This window comes from Sciurus carolinensis, chromosome 3, assembly GCF_902686445.1.
Source record: "Sciurus carolinensis chromosome 3, mSciCar1.2, whole genome shotgun sequence".
In the NCBI taxonomy this organism is placed as follows: domain Eukaryota; kingdom Metazoa; phylum Chordata; class Mammalia; order Rodentia; family Sciuridae; genus Sciurus; species Sciurus carolinensis.
Genome location: NC_062215.1, coordinates 60887279 through 60907090, shown reverse-complemented (window position 1 = coordinate 60907090; position 19812 = coordinate 60887279). Strand labels below are relative to the sequence as shown.

At 34.6% G+C, this 19812-nt stretch overlaps 1 protein-coding gene across 3 annotated transcripts in view; it reads left to right on the top strand.

Annotated features, from left to right (window-relative positions):
- Pafah1b1 (platelet activating factor acetylhydrolase 1b regulatory subunit 1) overlaps nt 1-19812 on the top strand; it is a 77775-nt gene that overhangs the window by 39617 nt on the left and 18346 nt on the right. For all 3 annotated transcript variants that reach the window (XM_047544348.1, XM_047544349.1, XM_047544350.1), the window contains 3 exons: nt 15890-15974; nt 16220-16294; nt 17780-17986. In XM_047544348.1, the coding sequence (XP_047400304.1) occupies nt 15890-15974; nt 16220-16294; nt 17780-17986 (367 nt within the window). The remainder of the gene's footprint in view (nt 1-15889; nt 15975-16219; nt 16295-17779; nt 17987-19812) is intronic.

The window sequence follows — 19812 nt, the reverse complement described above, 5'->3', positions numbered from 1 at the left end:
TACCTATCTTGCCTTAACTGTAGAGTCAGCCATTTCTTCGATATTCCTTAGTTCCTCTTAGTGGGGAACGGTACTAAAGACCAAGATATGGGCCCAAGTTGTGTCTTTGCTTCTGGGTTCTTTAAGTAGACAGAGCCAGGAAATATATGTATGTATAAATAAATACAGATACCCTAATACAGATATGTACTAAGATTTTCTCCATCTTGTGTCATTCAGTGTTTGGGCCCATTAATTCTTTCTAGGGATTGTCTTGTACACTGTTGATTGTTTAGTCACATTTCTGGCCTCTGTCCACCAAGTACTACAGTGAAAAATATCTCCAGTTATGGGCAGTGTCCCTGTCACTGATATGTACATACATATATATACATACTTATTTTATAACTCAGGCTACAGTGATCATTTCTAATTCTTCTCTCTCTCTCTCTCTCTCTCTCTCTCTCTCTCTCTCTCTCTCTCTCTCTCTCTCATTCTCTCTCTCTCTCTGCTATACACAAGCCTTTGCCCAGAAAGTTCTTTTGTCTTCTCCCATTACCACAGACATATCTTCTTGCTTTTATAATGAGAACCCTGATTTCCAGATAGCACAACACATCAGTTCAGTTGCTCAATCCTGTAATACTTTTAGTGAGTTTCAGAATTGTTCCTCTCATAATACAAAAAGTATTAAAAAAAAAAAAAGTACCTGGAAATGGTTCAGAATTTATATGCAATTTTTTCCCCATCCACCCTGCCTAAGACTTGGGGCTATATAATCAAATACTGTTGGTAAGTTACTTTGATTCATTTAATTGTTTACCCCCCTCATTTTGTGGCTATATTATTAAATATAGTTGGATTCCTCTATTCTAGTTTTATGGTTTATAGTGTTTTGGGCTGCATTCCATCCTTGTTAATTCAATTTTTTGAATATGTTGGACATTATGCAAAAGTATATACTTAAAAGTATTACTTCTTCCCCTTGTAACAATTAACCTTATTTTTCAAAATAAAAATATGAAACATATTTTCTTATTTCTCCCTTCTTTGTTAAATAAGAGGTTTATACTGTGTGTTGTCTTTTTTGGGGCATGTGGTGCTAAGGATGGAACTGAAGGTCTTGATATGATAGGTAAGCACTCTACTACTGAGCTTTTTACCTGAGCTCCTGTGTGTGCTCTTTTGCACCACATTTTTTTGTTTGTTTGCTCACTTTTTGCTTACCAGTATCTCATGGAAGTACTCCAGATCAGTTCATAGAGATCTTCATTTTTAAAAAAATTTTTTAACTGCCTTTTTTTTTTTTTTTTTTTTTTTTTGCAGTGCTGGGGATTGAACACAGGACCTTGTGCTTTTGAGGCAAGCACTCTACCAACTGAGCTATATGCCCAGACTTCATTTTTTTTTTTTTTAAAACAACTGTATACATACCACAGTTTCCTCCCACTGTATGTAGTCCATAGTTTTTTCAACCAATCTCCCTTGTTTGGGACCGTTAGACAGTTTCCAGTATTTTAATAGTTACAAATAATATTGTAATGAACAACTCTGTGTGTATGTTCTTTTGTATTATTGCAAATATATGTTTTGGTTCTTTGGTTTGTTTGCTTTGCTTTGCTTTGCTTTGCTTTGCTTTTTTTTTTTGTTCTTTAGGGTGCTGAGGATTGAAACTAGGGCCTCAAGGACGCTAGGCATGTTCTCTACCATGAACTGTATCCCTAGTCCGAATACACAATATCTTTGTGCCTTGCCGTTACTGAGGCTGGCTCTGAACTGATGATCCTCTTGCCTCAGCCTACTGAGCCACTGGGATTACAGGCGTGCACTGCCATGCCTGACTCATTCTTGTTTTTTAATCAGTTCAGACCTTTTTTCTTCCATATGCTTGGTGTATACTCACTGAAGTCACGCTTTTATCTTCATAATCAGGATTATTTAAACATGGCCAAAAAGAGAGCTTTTAATTTGGTAACAGTATAATAGGGGAGAGCCCAATTTCAGGTGACTAAATTTGTAGGGAATTTTAGATAAGAAACTATTTAACAGTGTTTTTCAAGCAACAAAAATTTGAGTTATAAGATTGCATTGTAAATCTGGGAAATAGAGTGTCTAGTTTTTAGTGAAAATACAAGAAGAATCTTTTTTCCTCCCATTTCTGAAAATGTGAAAGTATATTTACTGTGTAAGAGGAAGCAAATGTTTAACGTGTATGTCTTGGAAATAAGTTATATTTCGACACCTTGATTGATTTTTGTAACGTTTGTAGCATTTTTAATAGGTTGAATAGTAATCGGTGTGTAAAATCCTTTGTGCTATCTTTGAGTCCACAAAATGAGAATGAATTTTTTTTGGGGGGAGGGGGTGTACTGGGGATTTAACCCAGGGTGCTCTACCACTGAGCCCATATCCCCAGTCTTTTTTATTTTGAGCCAGGGTCTCATTAAGTTTTGAGGCTGGCCTTGAACTTACGATCCTCCTGTCTCAGCCTCCCTAAGTCGTTGGCCTGAGAAGGAACAACTGGCCCCAAGAAGGAAGGAGATCATTGGAGCAGTACTATTAAATGTGATTCAACTCAGCAGTGAGTGCTGCCTACCCTCTATGCTCTTATTGGTTTGGGGCCTTACAGGTATGAATAATATAAAAATATTTTTGTGGATATGACAAATACCTTTATAGATAAATTGAGGAGAAATTAAAATTAATTGTTTCATAACTAGTAAGAATCAGAATTTTCTGGTTTTTAGTTCATTATTTATTAAACAGAATGATATTACCAAAAGTAGTACACACCATAATATAAGCATCAATCCCCCTTATCCTATTCAAAACTATGTAATCCTACATTCGAGATAGAGTCAGCATTACTCCTGTATATCATATCTTTTCAGATACCTTCATGTATTTACAAAAATTCCACTCATTAAACTACAAAGAAAATTTCCAGTTTCAAAAAGCAGAAATCACATAGACTTCACTTGCTGACCATAATGCAATAAAAGTTTGAATAGTTATGTCTTGTCCTTTCCTTTCTTATTTTGTCCTTTTTTTCCTACCCAGCGGGACTCTTAATACTGAGCTACATCCCCAGGCTTACCCCTCTCCCAACCCCCCCCCCTTGAATCTAGGGGTGCGTAACCACTGAGCCACATCCCTAGCCCCCCCCCTTGTTTTTTGGGTGCTGGGACTCGAACCCAGGGCCTTGTGCTTACAAGGCAAGCACTCTACCGACTGAGCTATCTCCCCAGCCTCCATCCCTAGCCCTTTTAAGAATTTTTATTTTGAGACGGGTCTCACTAAGTTGCTGAGGTTGGCTGTAAACTCACACTTCTCCTGCCTCAGCTTCCTAAGCTGCTAGGATTATAGGTGTGTGCCAACATGCTTAGCTCCTCAAGCCTTTTTAAATTTTGAAATAGGAACTTTCTGTGTTCCCCAAACCTGACCTCAAACTTGTGATCCTCCTGCCTAAGCTTCCCAAGTAGCTGCAATTATACGAGTGGGCCACTATGCCCAGCTTGTTAGTTTATTTAAAGATTAATTTGGCTGTATCTTTTAACATGCACATTTAAAAAATTTTTTTAGTTGTCAATGGATAACTATCTATCTATTTATTTACATGTGGTGCCAAGGATTGAACTCAGGGCCTCACACATGCTTGGCAAGTGCTCTGTCGCTGAGCCACAACCCCAGCCCAGTATGCACATTTTTTGATCCAACTTTTGTAAAGAACTTTTTCAGCAAGTGTGCAAATATTTCTCTAGGGATAGCTATGTGAAAAGATGTTTGTTGAAGCTGTTTGTAATAGTGAGAAACTGTTACCAGTCTAAAATATTCATCCTTCAGAAGGGTATGTTAAATATACTACATAGATCCTGTGGGAATATTGTAAAGCAGTTAAAACGAATGTGGTATATTTACATATATGTACAGAAAACAAGCTCTAAGATCTATAGTTCAGTGAAATAATTAGGTTGCTAAATAAGATGGTATGAAAAAGAGATGGTATGAAACATTTACATTTAAAGCCCCTCCCAAACACAAATGCACACACGTACGCACTTACTTATTTTCTGCTGATATCTGTGTAGATACATCTCTGTACACATATAGATAAATACCTAAAAGGACATACATTGGGCTGGGGTTGTGGCTCAGTGGTAGAGCACCTGCCTGGTATGCATGAGGCACTGGGTTTGATCCTCAGCACCACATAAAAATGAATAAATAAAGGTATTATGTCCATCTACAATTAAAAATATATTTTTTAAGAAAAGGTTATACACTAAATTGTTAACATTCGTTGCTTCTGAGCAGAAGAATGAGACTGGATGAAGGTAGAATGAAAGAGATTTGTGATAGTATTGTTTCAGTATTTTATATGGTAAATGTATTGTGTAAATAATATTGTGTAAATCGCATTTTAACGGACTTTATTTTAATCTAAGAAACCATCGATGATAATATTCTTTGGTATTACAAGTTGCACTAGAGATGTTTTAGTTTAGCCTAGTGTTTGTTTTCTTCTGTCTGGGTATCCATAGTATTCTTTTTCTTATGTTCATCTTTACCAAGCCAAATTTTGGGTGTAACTCATTCTGAATCAGTTTCTTGGGTATGGAGTAACTTTTCCTGCTAAAGAATTGGTTGTTTTAGGGGACATTTCCTTTTATTATATTGGGCTATATTATATCCTTTTGAATTTCTTTTATCATTAGTTCAATGTTACCTTTGATCTCTTTGAAAATATATTCATCTGTAATTTTTTTTGCTTCCGAGGGCTTTCTACCAGTTCAAAGCATGCTTTTCTCTCTGTTTTCATCTTCCCCCTGCCTTCTTAATAAAGTTTACATGGACTCAGTGTTGTTGCATCATTCCTTCTTAATAATCATCTGTGAGGACAGTTTGGTCTAAGAAGAATCAGCTGAAATAGCTTGAAATTTTATGTGCTCTTTTTAGAACACCTTTCTGTCACATTTATGCCATCTTTTTCCCTGGGGTCATGTTGCTTTTCGGCTTCCCAAGTACTTCCCTGGGTAAATAGACCTTCCTGAAATGATCTTCAAGCCTTTTTTTAGGATAATCTGGTATCTGTTTAGCTAGTTCTGGACAGTATGTGTGAAGCTAAATTTCCTGTTTTTTTTTTCTTAAATCTTGCTTGACCTATAGATAGGTTTTCTGTGTATGACATTCTTGATCTTTCCATTTATTTATGGTTTGGGTCACCCCCCCCCCCTTTTATTCTGAGGTACTATTGGTACACATTGATTTAATATCACCTTTGGTGGGATGAAGAAACTCAGCTGCATTAAATCGCTATGTGGTTTCTAGACTCAGAGATTTCATGAACATTAAAATGTGGGAGTTGTCATTTTGTACATTAAATCTTTCCTCAAGCAGTTTCAAGTCTGTTGTAAGAGAGATGTGTGGTACTATAAATATAGAGTCATAGAACCAGAAAAGCAAGATTCATTTTAGTGAGTAGGATGCAGAAGGTTTTGAAGGGCTGTGCATTCCTTCTGGTATTTGAGGGACTGGTAGGATTTAAGCAGGTGGGACTATGGAGAGAAAGGGCATCATTATTGGCTAAGGGCAAGGTAGAAATAGAAGCACAAAAGTTTGAATGTTCTTAAGTTTCTGTGGTCAGATTGCTTTTTAAGGTGGTTAGTTATTTAGATGTATATTGCTATCAGAAGGATCTGATGCCAGTTTAGTAGTAGTGTTTTTACTGTTGGATACCTCAAATTGCAGCTGCTAGGCAATTACTTCCTTTCTTTTCTCTCTGTCAAGATTTATTAGAAGGCCAGAATGAACATTGACAAGAGAATTAAAACCTAATAAGTTGAGTAAAGAAAATTTTAGAAGAATATCTAGTGGCTTTAAATGAGTTGGACCTCTTAATGTCTGATGAATTGTATGGTTGAGTTGAAAGAATGAGCTTTATAAGAGGAAAAGAGACTATCTGCTAGTTTGACATTCATTTTTAAGTTACTACTTACCCATCCTGAATTTGTAAAGTATAAAGTAGAACAGATTCTATTTTCTTTAATTTTTTTATTTTTTCTTAAATGTATTTTATCATAGGCTAATGGGAATGACAAACTGTGTAAAAACATATGAGAAGAAAAAATCTCTCTTCTTGACTCCCTAGTCCTTGTCAAGGCAACTTTTTGGACAGGTTACTAATTTGAACAAATGCTGGACACACAGTATGCTGATTTTCAGAAAAGTTTTTGTTAACATATCCTTGTGGAAAAGGTGGATAATTATGTACTAAATGACAGTACTACAAAGTAGTTACAAGAGTTACAACTAAAGAGAAGTTTGAAACACGGGACTTTGTCTTAAGTATTTAAAATATATAGGATACTTTCAGTTGTTTAGATGATATGAAATTATACATTGAGTAACAATCAAAATTGCAAATAGCTAGAAAGATGACTGTAAATAAGATAAAATTAAATAAAAACAGATATTGAGATCTAGAGTATAAGACATGATTTAGTACACTTAGGAATTTAAATAGTAATGAAGCCAATACTTTGAAATAAGTTACTATAAAAAAGCTATTTTGATTTCAGGTCTTTTACATTAGTGTAGAAAAGTAGATACTTCTAGGAAGGAAAGTATAGTGTTTAAGATAAGAAAGTAAAATTGTAATCATCTTGGAGGACAGTACTGTTAAAGTAAAATTATTTGTGACCTAATAATTCTACCTCTTGGAGTAACTTACAAAGATACACAAGCACATAATCCTAGAAACTGGAACTAAAAATCAAATGATAAAGACTGGCATAGCACTCAGTTTTTTGATTTCTGGTTTTAGATGTCACCTGTTTATAAAACTTAAACGTACAAGCAGAATAGCTGGAACTATTTGAAATGTAATCTTAATCAGGAAAAAATAGAATATTTTTCAAAATAAGAAAAATTGGAACACTTTTTTTGAAAAAGAAAAAATATATTTTCATATCCCACATGCAGGCAGTACTTTTGTAGTATAAATTTTCTCTCCAGATTTTCCCATCTCACTTTTTAAGCAAATGGATTAACGGGTTATATTTTATAGAATAATGGGGATTAAGTACAGTGTATGTGAAATGCTTGTCTTGAAGCCTTGTATGAAGTAAATGTTCAATAATCTGAACTGATTTTATTATGTATAATATTATATTAACTATTTTGATGCTTTTATAAGTTTTTTCCTTAATAAAAGCAGAAAATGTATAAAAGTATTTCCACAATTAATCAAAAATATTTTAAAATTATTATGAGCCCCAGTTTTTGTATGGATACATTGCTGTTTGTTTTCTTTGTCAGTTGTTTGTTTCTGGCATTGCTATGTATATATCTCTTACCTTTGAAGTGCTTACACTTTTCTTGTTTTCTAGGAGGACTTTGTGCTGCAAGTAGGTGTCATGTAGTGAAAGCTATGTCTTTTCCTTGATTATTAGAATCAGACTTTGGAAGACCCTCACTAATCATGGTTACATAAATATTAATTTTTATTTTCCTGAGACATTCTTTTATTTATTTTTATAATGTCTAAGCCATCTGGAATTGATGTTTGCGGACTATATGAGGCAGGGATCCAACTGCTTTTCCCCTGAAGCATGTGTCCAAACATTTACTGAGTGGTCCTTTCTGTATTGATCTGAAAGCACTTCATTATAAAGCCTTGCATTAGGATTTCGATTTGTGCTTTCAGGAACCAGAGCAAAATTTTAAAAATTATTATAGCTGTATAATAAATTTCAATATCAGATGTTTGCCTTTTTGTTTTAAAAACCTTCTTCTGTAAAATTTGTATTCTAGATGAACTTTAAAATCATTTTACCAAAAAAAAAATTAAATTTGGAGAATGGGATAAAATAATTTGGAGGAGAATCCTATTACTCCTCCCCATACCTAACCCTTCCTCTTCCCCCAAATTTACTTACTATTACCGTTTCGCATTAATGCAGTATATTTTTTATAATTGACATGCTAATATTAAGTCATTATTATTAACAAAAATCCATAGTTTACATTAGAGTTTACTCTTTGTGTTGGATACTCTGTTTTTTGTTGTCATTTTTATCCCACTCCAGTACTCAGGATCGAGCCCAAGCCCTCATGCATGCTAGGAAGCACTCTTCCAACTGAGCTATATCCTCAACCCTGCTATGGGTTTTGACAAGTACATAATGTTATATATCCACCATTATAGTATTATTCAAAATACTTGTGCTGCCTTGAAAATCCCCTGAATTCCACCTATTTATCCCTTTTTCCTTTCCCCAAATTCCGAACAGCTTGTGATATTTTTACTAGTCTCTATAGTTTTTGTCTTTTCTAGAAATTTAGAATCACACAGGATGTTTGTAACCTTTTCATATTGGCTTCTTTCACTTAGGGAATGTGCATTTAAGGTTCCTTCATGTTGTTTTATGAATATAATATATTTTTAAAGCTTTTTTTCCTTTTTAAAAACTAATGTCAATGGTTGAAATACATGGATTTCTACTGTGCATATATTTGAGTGTTGTATATATTTAGCATTGATTATAGTGTTTCTTTCCAGCCTTTGCAAAAGAAAGTGAAAATCTGCACCTTCCTACATACTAAAGATTGTACATGAGAATACACTACAGTAGCACATGTTCATAGAGTTGAGATAGATGCCTGACAAATAGTGTTAGGGCTTAGTTTAAGATTTGGGTGCTTCCTTCTGGCTTAGCTAAATTGAAGAATATTCTAAGACTGCTAGTTGAGCTGTTTAAATCTAGTTACTGTTTGCACAGTGTACCTAGGTGAATTAGAATGTTGTTAATACTGAGCAATGAAAGCAAAATATGTGAATGAATTGAATACTAGGGTTGAAATAAGATTGCAATTTTAATTCATAACCTTTCAGTTTCATGTGTTTATTAAAAACAACTATTTTCATTGAGTATAAAAAAATATACATTTGAACATAAACCTTATATTTTGTACTGGGAATTGAATCCAGGGGCCCCTTTACCACCTAGTACTTTTTGTTTTTTATTTTGAGACAGTCTTGCTAAATTGCCCAGGCTGGACTTGAACTTGTGACCCTCCTGCCTTAGCCTCCCAAGTTGCTGGGATTAAAAGTTTGGTAGTGATGGAACCTATAGTCATTGCCTATATTCTCACTTCCTACACAGTAATTATTATTACCTTGAGATAAAAGATTACAAAGGGTCTTTTGAACCTTCAAAGAAAGACTTAAGTATTCTTAGTTTGTATTATATTTAGTCTTATTCTTGGAAAATTTTAGTAGAAGCATCATATGCTGATCATTACAGAAAGCAAGTAATAACATCCTATATTAGAGGAATACTGGCTAGACTTAATAAAAAGATAAGCCAGTAAACAAAACACAGATTTCATTTGTGAATTCAAATGAAAATCATGAAATTGTTGATTGTTTCAAAAAGTATATTTCAACATTTATTGATAAAGTAATGCAACAGCTAGGTATGGTGGCACATGCCTATAACCTCAGCTTCTTGGAAAACTGAGGCAGGAGAATCACTAGTTCAAGGCCAACCACAGCAACTTTGTGTGAGACCTTGTCTTAAAATAAATTTATAAAAAAGGGCTGAGAGTGGATTCAATCACCAGTACCCCCGCCCCCCAAAAAAGAATGAAACATCAGCATCTTTAAGGTAATTACCATGGGATTATGGTTGTAATTGTTGACTTTCTGTAGAATTATGCAAAGCCTTTTCATTCCGCAGATCATATTTGATTTTACTGAGATTTGATGCAATTCTAGAGGGTTGTATTACAAGGAAAAAAAAAAAAAACATTGTACAAGAAGAAGCCAGTACAACCGAAACCAATAAGGAAGCTTAGAACGTTATATCCGGAGTTGATGCTATTTTCTGTGTGATTCTGGAGGTCAACTGAGACTGAGATGCAGTTAAGTGTTTCAGAGTGAGGAAAGGGAATTATGAACAAGTAAATGATTGTCAGGTAGCCCTAGAACAGCAGCCATATATTATGGATTGATACATACTAATTCTAAAAATAGAAATACATTTTTGTATTAACTGTAGTGGAGATTGTTGACTATCCTGTTCAGTACAAAGTAAAAACTTACACTCTCTTGACAAGTGGAACCTATATTTAGCCAGGAATTTGGATGTTGTTTATTATGACTATAACCTGAGATCTTCAGGAATCTTTTAAAGGATCTTTACTTTTATTTTTTTAGGGCTTGATTAACTATACAACAGTATTCCTTTGTTTAGTTGCTATTCCATCTAATCTGTCTGAAGCATCTGATAAATAGGTTTAAAAAATATTTCGTGGTCAGGCACAGTGATGCATGCCTGTAATCCCATTGCTTGGAAGGCTGAGGCAGGAGGATTGCAAGTTCAAAACCAGCCTCAGCAATTTAGCAAGGCCCTAGGTAATTAAATGAAATCCTGTCTCAAAATAAAACAGAAAAAGGGCTGGGGATGTGACTCAGGGTTAAGTACCCCTGAGTTCAATCATTTAAAAAAAAAAAAATTACTTTCATGCTGGGCACTGTAATCCTAGTGATTTATGAGGCTGAGATAGAAAGATTTCAAATTCAAGCCAGCTTCAGTAATTTAGTAAGACCCTGTCTCAAAATAAAAGAAATGAAAAAGGCTAGAAATGTAGTTTAGTGGCAAAGCATACCTGGATTCAATCTCCAGTACAAAAATATGTGTAATTATATATATATATATATATAAATTTTTATATATATTATATATATATAAAATTTCTTTTTTGATTTTAACCATTTTTTGCTAATTCTTCATAGGGTTATTGGTGTTTTGGCCTACTCAGAATGATCTGCTGCTCTTCCACATGAATTTTTCTTGAATCCAAGTGATTAGTTTATTTTTTTCGTCTCCTGAGATTTAATAGATTGAGTCAAATCATGTCTTTAAAGTTTCTGATAAATTATTATAAACTTTTGCCTTGATATCTACTTGTTATAATTCATTTTACTTGTCTCAAAGGAGACAGGTGTTCCATCTGATAAAACTGATAAAAATCAACTGGGAAAAAATAAAAAAAATCAACTCAAGGTCAATAACTGAAATTAGTAGCAAACTCTAGGAATACCCTTTAAGGCTTTAGTCTTAATTATTTCTTAATTATTCCTTCCTAGAGTTGGGGATCCCTCATTCATTGGATCAGATAGTTGTTTTAGATATTAAGAGGTGGGACAAGAGAGGTGATGGGTGCTAAAATTGTTCTGGATTTGTTTTTCCCATCCCTGTCACTTATCTAACATGTAGCAAGAAGTGTAACTGACTCAATTGTATCTGACAAGAGAATTGACTTGAGTTTATGTGGGACTGTATGAATTTTATATTTGGACAGTGTGTTGTACAATTAACCATTCCTAATGATTTTGGGCTTAAATTTTCACTTGTAATTTATTCACTGTATATATTTTTGCATGTATCTTTTTTTTTTAAACTGGAAATTGAACCCAGGAACGCTCTACCACTGAGCTACATCTCCAGCCATTTTTCTTTCTTATTTTAAAACCATCTTGCTAAGTTACTGAGACTTGCTTTAAATTTGCAGTTTTCCTGCCTCAGCCTATTATGTCTCTGGGATTACAGGCATGCACCCTGATTGTTTTATTGGTTAGTGGTTCAGTTATTAACGGCATGTGGGAATGTGATCTCTTTTTTTTCCTCTAAATTCTAATCTCAGTGGTCTTTTTAGTTCAGTGAACAAGTACCTAAGTAAAAGTTTGTCATTGTATTATATAACCTTTTAACCATGTGACTTTTACTGGATAGAGAATCTGTGAAAGAAGCACTGAGACTTCCTCAAACCATACTGTTCTGCCTTCAATGACAATATTGTACATACTCATTTGAAATTTTATTGTGGAATGGAATATTGAGGCTGCTTTAAGTTCTGAAACTGCACTTGCTACAGTTAGCAGAGACGTCTGGTTGCCTGTAACCAAGTCAGGGTACCTGCCTGGATCCCACCTGGCGTTTGGTCTGCTGCTCTTTTAAGAAAAAAAAAAAAAAAAGATATTAAAAGGAAAAATGAATATTATGCAGTTTGATCAGACTGGGGAGAAGCAACTAGATTGTTTTTTTGATGGTCCTACAGAAGTGGTTACAAATTATAAACAAAACCCAGGTGAGCTGAGTGTGTTGATGCACACTTGTAATCCCAGTGACTGGAGAGACTGAGACAGGAGAATCATAAAGGCCAACCTCAGCAACTTTAGTGAGACTTTGTCTCAACAGAAAAAAGGGCTGGGTATGTGACTCAGTGCTAAAGGGCCTCTGGGTTCAATCCCCAGTACAAAAACAAAACAACAACAAGAAAAAAAACCCAGGTCATATTCATATGCAGATTGAGTTAGGTTATGCTAGCCAGAGAATGTATCAGTTTCAGTTTACTTGGTTCTACCTGACCTGGAGTAGTTTTTTTTTTTTTTTCCCTCCAGTTTTGATTCTCAAGAAAAGGAAATTTGGGATGCAGAAGGACAGTTACAGGTTGTTGCTTTTAATCTTAAAGGGGACTCTCTATTTCATAACCATCACCCACCAGAAACTTGCAGACAACTATTTCTTTCATCTCTCATATTTAGTTAGTTACAAAAAAAATTAAGCCTAGTGGTTAAAAGTGTGTCACATAACTGTATTCCCAGGGACCTGGGAGACTGAGGTAGGAAGATTGGAAGTTCAAAGCCAGCCTTAGTAATTTAGTGAAGCCCTAAGCAATTTAGTGAGACTTTGTCTCAAGATAAAAAATGAAAAGGGGCTGAGGATGTAGCTCAGTGGTAAAGGACTCCTGGTTTCAGTCACCAGTATAGCAAGGGGAAAAAAAGAAGTGAATTTATGAGTCAGATTTGTTTAAAGATTTGTGTGCAGGACTTTTTATTTTTGTTTTACTTAATAATTTATTTTGAGGTACCAGGGTTTGAGCTTGGGTGCTAAATCACTGAGCTATATCCCTGGCTCTTTTATTTTTTATTTATTTATTTATTTTTCTTATAAATTTAGTTTTTATTTTTTGGTACCGGGGATTGAACGGAGGGGCACTCAACCACTGAGGCACATCCCCAACCCTATTTTGTATTTTATTTGGAGGCTGGGTCTCACTGAGTTGCTTAGCACCTCACTGTTGCTGAGGGTGTCTTTGAACTCAAAATCCTTGCCTCAACTTCCCAAGTCACTGGGATTATAGGTGTGCGCCATCACTCCTAGCTTCCTTTTGATAGTCTTATGTGAAAATTATCACTGTTTATTTATTTATATTTCCCTTACCAGAAAATGTCCATTAAGGTCATAGTGGTTATAATTTTTGTGTATGTTATGCATAACATGTTATCTGTTATATGAGCTTTAGCATAAGAAAAGTGTCTGGTGCTTGAACTTGACCCTGAAATAGAAGTGGAATGAAGCTGTGTGGGATGACAGGCCTGTAATCCCAGAAGCTCAGGAGGCTGAGACAGGAGTATCAGCCTGAGCAACAGCGAGGCGCTAAGCAACTCAGTGAGACCCTGTCTCTAAATAAAATACAAAATAGAGTTGGGGATGTGGCTCAGTGCTCAGGTGCCCCTGAGTTCAATCCTCAGTACCCCACCTCCCAAAAGAAGTGGAATGAGTTAGGAACATTAAATATTTACAAATACTATATGTAATTTGTTTGCCCTAGACATTTCCTCTTTATTTACTTGATATTTATTTTTTAGATTGAAAGAGGAAAATAAAGCTAAGAAATAGGTATTTTAAAATTTTTCATTTTCCTTATTATTTTGGTATATCCTATTGAAATTTATTTTTATTGAAATTTGTAATACTGTGACAACACAGTTGTCACATATTTAATAAAAGGGGATTATGAGAGAGACATTGCCTTCTTATTTTGTATTGATTTGGAAGGCCCAAGTAAAACTACTACTTGGTGGGAAGTAGATTTCACTCTATACAAAGAAGATACTTCCCAATGCATCCATTGGTAGAATAGACAAGAAGGTACAGGGAGTGGTATGAGCAGCACATAGCCTCAGATTCATAATAAGAATTTATCTCGGGGCTGGGGTTGTGGCTCAGTGGTAGAGCACTTGCCTAGTACTTGTGAGGCCCTGGGTTCGATCCTCAGCACCACATAAAAATAAATAGAAAAAACCTATTGTGTCCATCTACAGCTACAAATATATTAAAAAAAAAAAAAAAAGAATTTATCTCCCTTCACTTTTGTGTCTGGGAATGCAGTGTGCTAATAAACCTGTAATTATTATTTATTATACTTTAATCTTTGGCATGCCCATAATTATCTGGAACATAAGGTATTTGCTGTAATGCCCTATTATCTTTCTCTACTCTTTTTGTTGTTTGTTTTTTGTAACGTACCATTCAATTAAAACTTAATCCCACCAGTTCTGTCATACTGCTAGAGAGTTTTTATTTCCTAAAGCATTAGGTAGTGGCATTAATGTTTATACAAAGGTATTCTTAGCATTGTGTGTAGTAAGGAAAGCATCTATCTGTGTAATGGAATATAATAGAATATGAATACGAGAGGTATTTAAATCTGATATGGAAAGATAAGATGAAATGGATTTATGTGCTATCTGCAATCTAGTGTTTTTTTTTTTTTTTTTTTAGTGTGTTTTCAAAACAAGTAGTGGTTATCTAGAAAACTGTAGGTATTTGTTTTTAGGTAAAATATCTCTGAAAGAACACATAAGACCCTAGAAGTGTTTGCATCAGGATTAGAATATGGGGATCAGTGGTTGAAAGGATACTTTATTGTATATGTATTTAAAATTGGGTTAACCTTGGGTATATATTACCCTTCATTTAAATTAATTAAAATATTTTAAAGGAAATCCCCCAAAAACTTTTCTATCGTGCTGGAATTTAAGGCTCAAAATAATTGAGACATCTTGAAGTAGTTGCCTTAGGAGGGAAGGTGAATTGCCTATATTCTTTCGGAGAAGAATAAAAGGAGAAGTGGTGCACACTTGTAATCCTAGCAAGTTGGGAGACTGAGGCAGGAGGATCACTAGTTCAAGGACATCTTAGCAACTTAGGGAGATTCTTATCTTGAAATTTAGAAACAGCTAGAGATATACTTAATGGTAGAGGGCCCCTGACTGGGTCAGTTCCCTATAGAGCAAGAAAAAGGAGGAGGGAGTAAGAAAATAATGAAGTTAACTGCAAATTGATCTTTTCTACCTTTCAAGTTCTAATTTAAAATGAATGACTCACTCTATGACAGTGTACTAATCTTATTACAATGCTTATAGCTTGTCCTTTTTAAACTATTCTAATGGTTTAAAGTTATTTCTAAGAGAAAAATACAGTTATATCAGTACATTTCTCTGACTAGGCATGATGGTGCTTACCTGTAATCCCAGCAACTCTGAAGGCTGAGGCAGGAGGATCTCAAGTTCAAGGCTAGCCTCAACAACTTAGCAAGACCCTGTCTCAAAATAAAAAATTAATCGCTCAGTGGTAAAGTACTTCTGGCTTCCCAGTACAAAAAAAAACATTTCTCTGCAAAACTAAATTCAGTTGCCTTCCCTTGATTGAACATGTATACCAAATAGTAATAGTAAAATTAATGCTTACTGTCATAGATTAATATCTAACTAGGTAAGCCATACTTTATCTGTAGAGTGCCCACAGCTTAGGGTAAGCAACAAATTAGAAACTTATCAAAGCTTAAGAATAAGATATATTATAGATATACTGTATAATAGGAGCTAAATGTTCTTGAGGCTTTGTAGGGTGTGTGTGTGTGTGTATGTATGAGAAATGTACTCTTGGGAAGGGAGCACTCTTAAAGGAGTACCTTCAGGTTTATGAATTTTAAATAAAATATATTTCTTAAATATGAATGATAAATTTAGAAGTCATTTGAATTTGTTTTCTTTCAGAAATCGAGCTATAGCAGATTATCTTCGTTCAAATGGCTATGAAGAGGCATATTCGGTTTTTAAAAAAGAAGCTGAATTAGATATGGTATGTTTGACTTTTTACAATCATTCATAGTGTAAAGTGGATTTTACTGTAGTATCAGTTAAGTCAACTCAGCTATTACAAATCTTGTCATTTGTTATTGTGGGTCTTTTTTGGCATTAAACTTGATTTTTACACTTTTGTATAATCAGATTTTTAGTAATATTTAGGCTTAGAGATGGTTATTCTGTTATTTGAACTGTTATAGTTAAGACATTGTTTAAAGATTTCCATTTATTTTTCTCTAGAATGAAGAATTAGATAAGAAGTATGCTGGTCTTTTGGAAAAAAAATGGACATCTGTTATTAGATTACAAAAGAAGGTAACTAAGTCTTTTTTCTTTAAAGTTAGCTGTACTTAGTATGTTATTATATATCAATTTTCTGAAAATATTAGCAAATTATTCTGCATTAATTATCTAATCTTGAAAAGGCAGATGAAAATGTATGTCCTATGCTTTAAGAAAACTTAGATCTTTGGTGATATATGCTAACTCAGCAACCTGGGATATTGACTATATTGAATTGGTTATAGTCTTGACTTTGAGAAACTAATGCTGCAAGAATTCATTTCTACCCTTAGAAGAGAACTTGTGGTATCAGCGTGGTGATAGGGAAAGAGCACTATCGCATGCTCTTAGGCAGCATTTTCATCTCTTGAGCTTTACTTTTATTTTTATCTGTGAGGTGAGAGGGACAAATGATGTTCAAGCCCTAAAATGATTATAAATCTTCATAGATAAAGTTAGACTAAATGCCGTTCTAATATGAGTTCATCTATATAAAGCTTTTAGGAAAAAAACCTACTTCATAGTAGTTGTTGAATATTAGCTTATGTTACTAATCTAGTATATATTATAACATTAGCTCTCTATTATTAATATACAGAGTTGGATGCAGTGGCACATACCTGTAATTTCAGCTACTTGGGAGACTAAGGCAGGAGGATTGGGAGTTCAAGGCCAGCCTTGGCAATTAAACAAGGCTTGTCTCAAAAAATAAACTGGGGAACTAGGGTTATAGCTTAGTGGTAGATTGTCCCTGGGTTTAATCTCCATAACACACACACACACACACACACACACACACACACAGAAAAAACAAAGGTATATAACATAAACTTGTTTGGAAAAATTTACTCAGACTAGCAGTCATAGATCAAGCAAGACAGGCTCACTGTGCTAGGGTGATTAGTAGTAAGAAGACTGTTGTCAAATGTAAATTGAAGTTTTTCTTTGAGTTAAATAGTTAAAACAATTACACTGAATTTTCCTCAGTTTTTAGTTTTATTATACTACTAAGATTTTGGTGATATATAAAGATAATTCTTTTCTTATTTTTCCTTTTTTTTCGTGTGTGTTGCTGGGGATTGAACCCAGGGCCTTGTGTATTCAAGGCAGGCTCTCTACCAACTGAGCTACATCCCCAGCTATGAAGATAATTTTCATGTAAATCTGTCAAATGCTTTGCAAATTGCTGACATTTTTTTCATGTATTTCACATATATATATAGGTCCAAAACAAAGGCAATTTTTAAAAATATCAAGCCAAAGCTGGGGATGGGGGTGCATGCCTGTAATCTCAGTAATTGGGAGGCCAAGGCAGGAGGATCACAAATTTGAGAACCTGGGCAATTTAGTAAAATTCTGTTTGAAAATAAAAAATAAAAAGGAGTTGGGGGTTTAAGTCAGCGGTAGAGTACGACCAAGCTCAGTCCACATTACCATAAGATAAAGAAAGAAAAAATAGATGTCAGAAATGTCATTTTTATCACAATCTATCTACTTAACTTCATGTTCCTTTTCAAGGTTATGGAATTAGAATCAAAGCTAAATGAAGCAAAAGAAGAATTTACGTCAGGTGGTCCTCTTGGTCAGAAACGAGACCCAAAAGAATGGATTCCTCGTCCACCAGAAAAATATGCACTGAGCGGTCATAGGAGTCCAGTTACTCGTGTCATTTTCCATCCTGTGTTCAGTGTTATGGTCTCTGCTTCAGAGGATGCTACAATTAAGGTAAACTTGTTAGAAAAGAGTTCAAGTTAGGTGGGGGATAAAACCCTGAAAATGAGGCCCTAGGTCAAGAGAAAGGAATGGTCTTTGTAACTGTGTTAATGAACTTTGAATACTGAATTAGAATAAAATTTCATTGTAACTCCTGAGAGGCATTCTGCCAGTAATTCACTGGTGAATTTGAGAAAATACAATGTGTTAAATTTAATGTTGGGCTGTAGGTCATCTTGTGCTTATTGAATAGTTTTTGTCCTTGGTGAATGAAAAGTATGCCCCTTAGTTTTAAGCAGAAATGATATATGAAAATACTGGTTACAAAACTAGAAATTCAGGGGACAAATCTCTTCTGTAAAGGAATTTTAGAACAAAAGCTATTTTTATATAGTTGCCTTTAGTCTACACACAATAAAGGGATAGTTTGGTAAATAACATGGAAAAGTAAGATAGTTAAAATATAAATAGGTTTAGGTAGGTTTCTCTGTTTCATATTAAGTTCCAATTTTAAGAAAAAAATGAGTCAGTTGTATATTACATAGTAGCAGTCCAGCATAAATGTGACTATATTTAACTAGTTCTTGAAATTAAATATTGTTTTACATTTTCCATATGTGGTTTCTTTGGTTTCTAAATTGTTGATTTCTGTCTTGAGACCTGATGAGCCATGAGGGTGGGTGGCAGGGAATCTTTTTTTGGGGGGTGGGGGTGGGGGTGGGGTTTACTGGGGATTGAAACAAAGAGCACTTAACCACTGAGCCACACCCTACACCCTAGCCCTTTTTAAAATTTTTTATTTAAAGACAGAGTCTCACTAAATTGCTGAAAAAATGTTATTTTTGTTTTGTTTTGTTTTTTTTTCCCCAAACCTAAGTAGGCATCTGTTTAGTTATTAATTTTAGCCTGGGCATGATAGTGCATGCCTGTAATCCCAGTGACTCAGGAGGCTGAGTCAAGTGTATTGAAAGTTTGATGCCAGTGTCAGCAACTTAGTGAGACCCTTTCTCAAAAAATAAAAAAACTAGAAATGTAACTCTGTGGTAAAGGGCCTCTGGGTTTAATCCCCAGTACCAAAAAACAAAGCAAAACAAAAAATAAAGTATCTTCTCCCATTGATTGATTGATTGATTGATTGATAGATACCAGGGGTACTTAACCACTGAGCTACATCTCTTGCCCTTTTTATTTTTTATTTAGAGTCAGTCTTCAGTTTAGCAAGGGCCTAAGCAACTCAGTGAGACCCTGTCTGTAAATAAGAAAAAGAGCCTGGGATGTGACTCAGTGGTTAAGTGTCTCTAGATTCAATCACTGGTACCAAAAAAAGAAAAAGAAGAAAAAAAAAAAAAAAAAAAAAAGGTTGTGGTAAAGCTGGGTTTATTTATTTTTTTGTGGTGCTGAGAATTAATCCAAGGGCCTCAAACGTGCTAGACTGAGCCACATCCCCAGTCCCAAAACTATGTTATTTTAAAATGGTGACTAAGGGAACAACTTTCTGAGAAACTCAAATTCGTAAGCATAACATTGCTAGGTGCAGTGGTGCCTGCCTGTAATCCCAGTGACTTTTGGGGCTGAGGCAGGAGGATTACAAATTCGAGGCCAAAATGGGCAACTTAATGAGAACCTCAGCAACTTAGCATGACTCTGTCTCAAATTAAAAAAAAATAATTAATGGGGCTGGGGATGAAGCTCAGTGCTAAAAGTGTTCTGAATTCAGTCCCAAGTTCCAAAGACAAATCAACCACCATAATATAAAGATATTATTTGTTATTTTGAGCACAGTTGAATATATTTAGTATTCTCATTTGTTAGGGAATCGAGTTGATAATATCTATGTC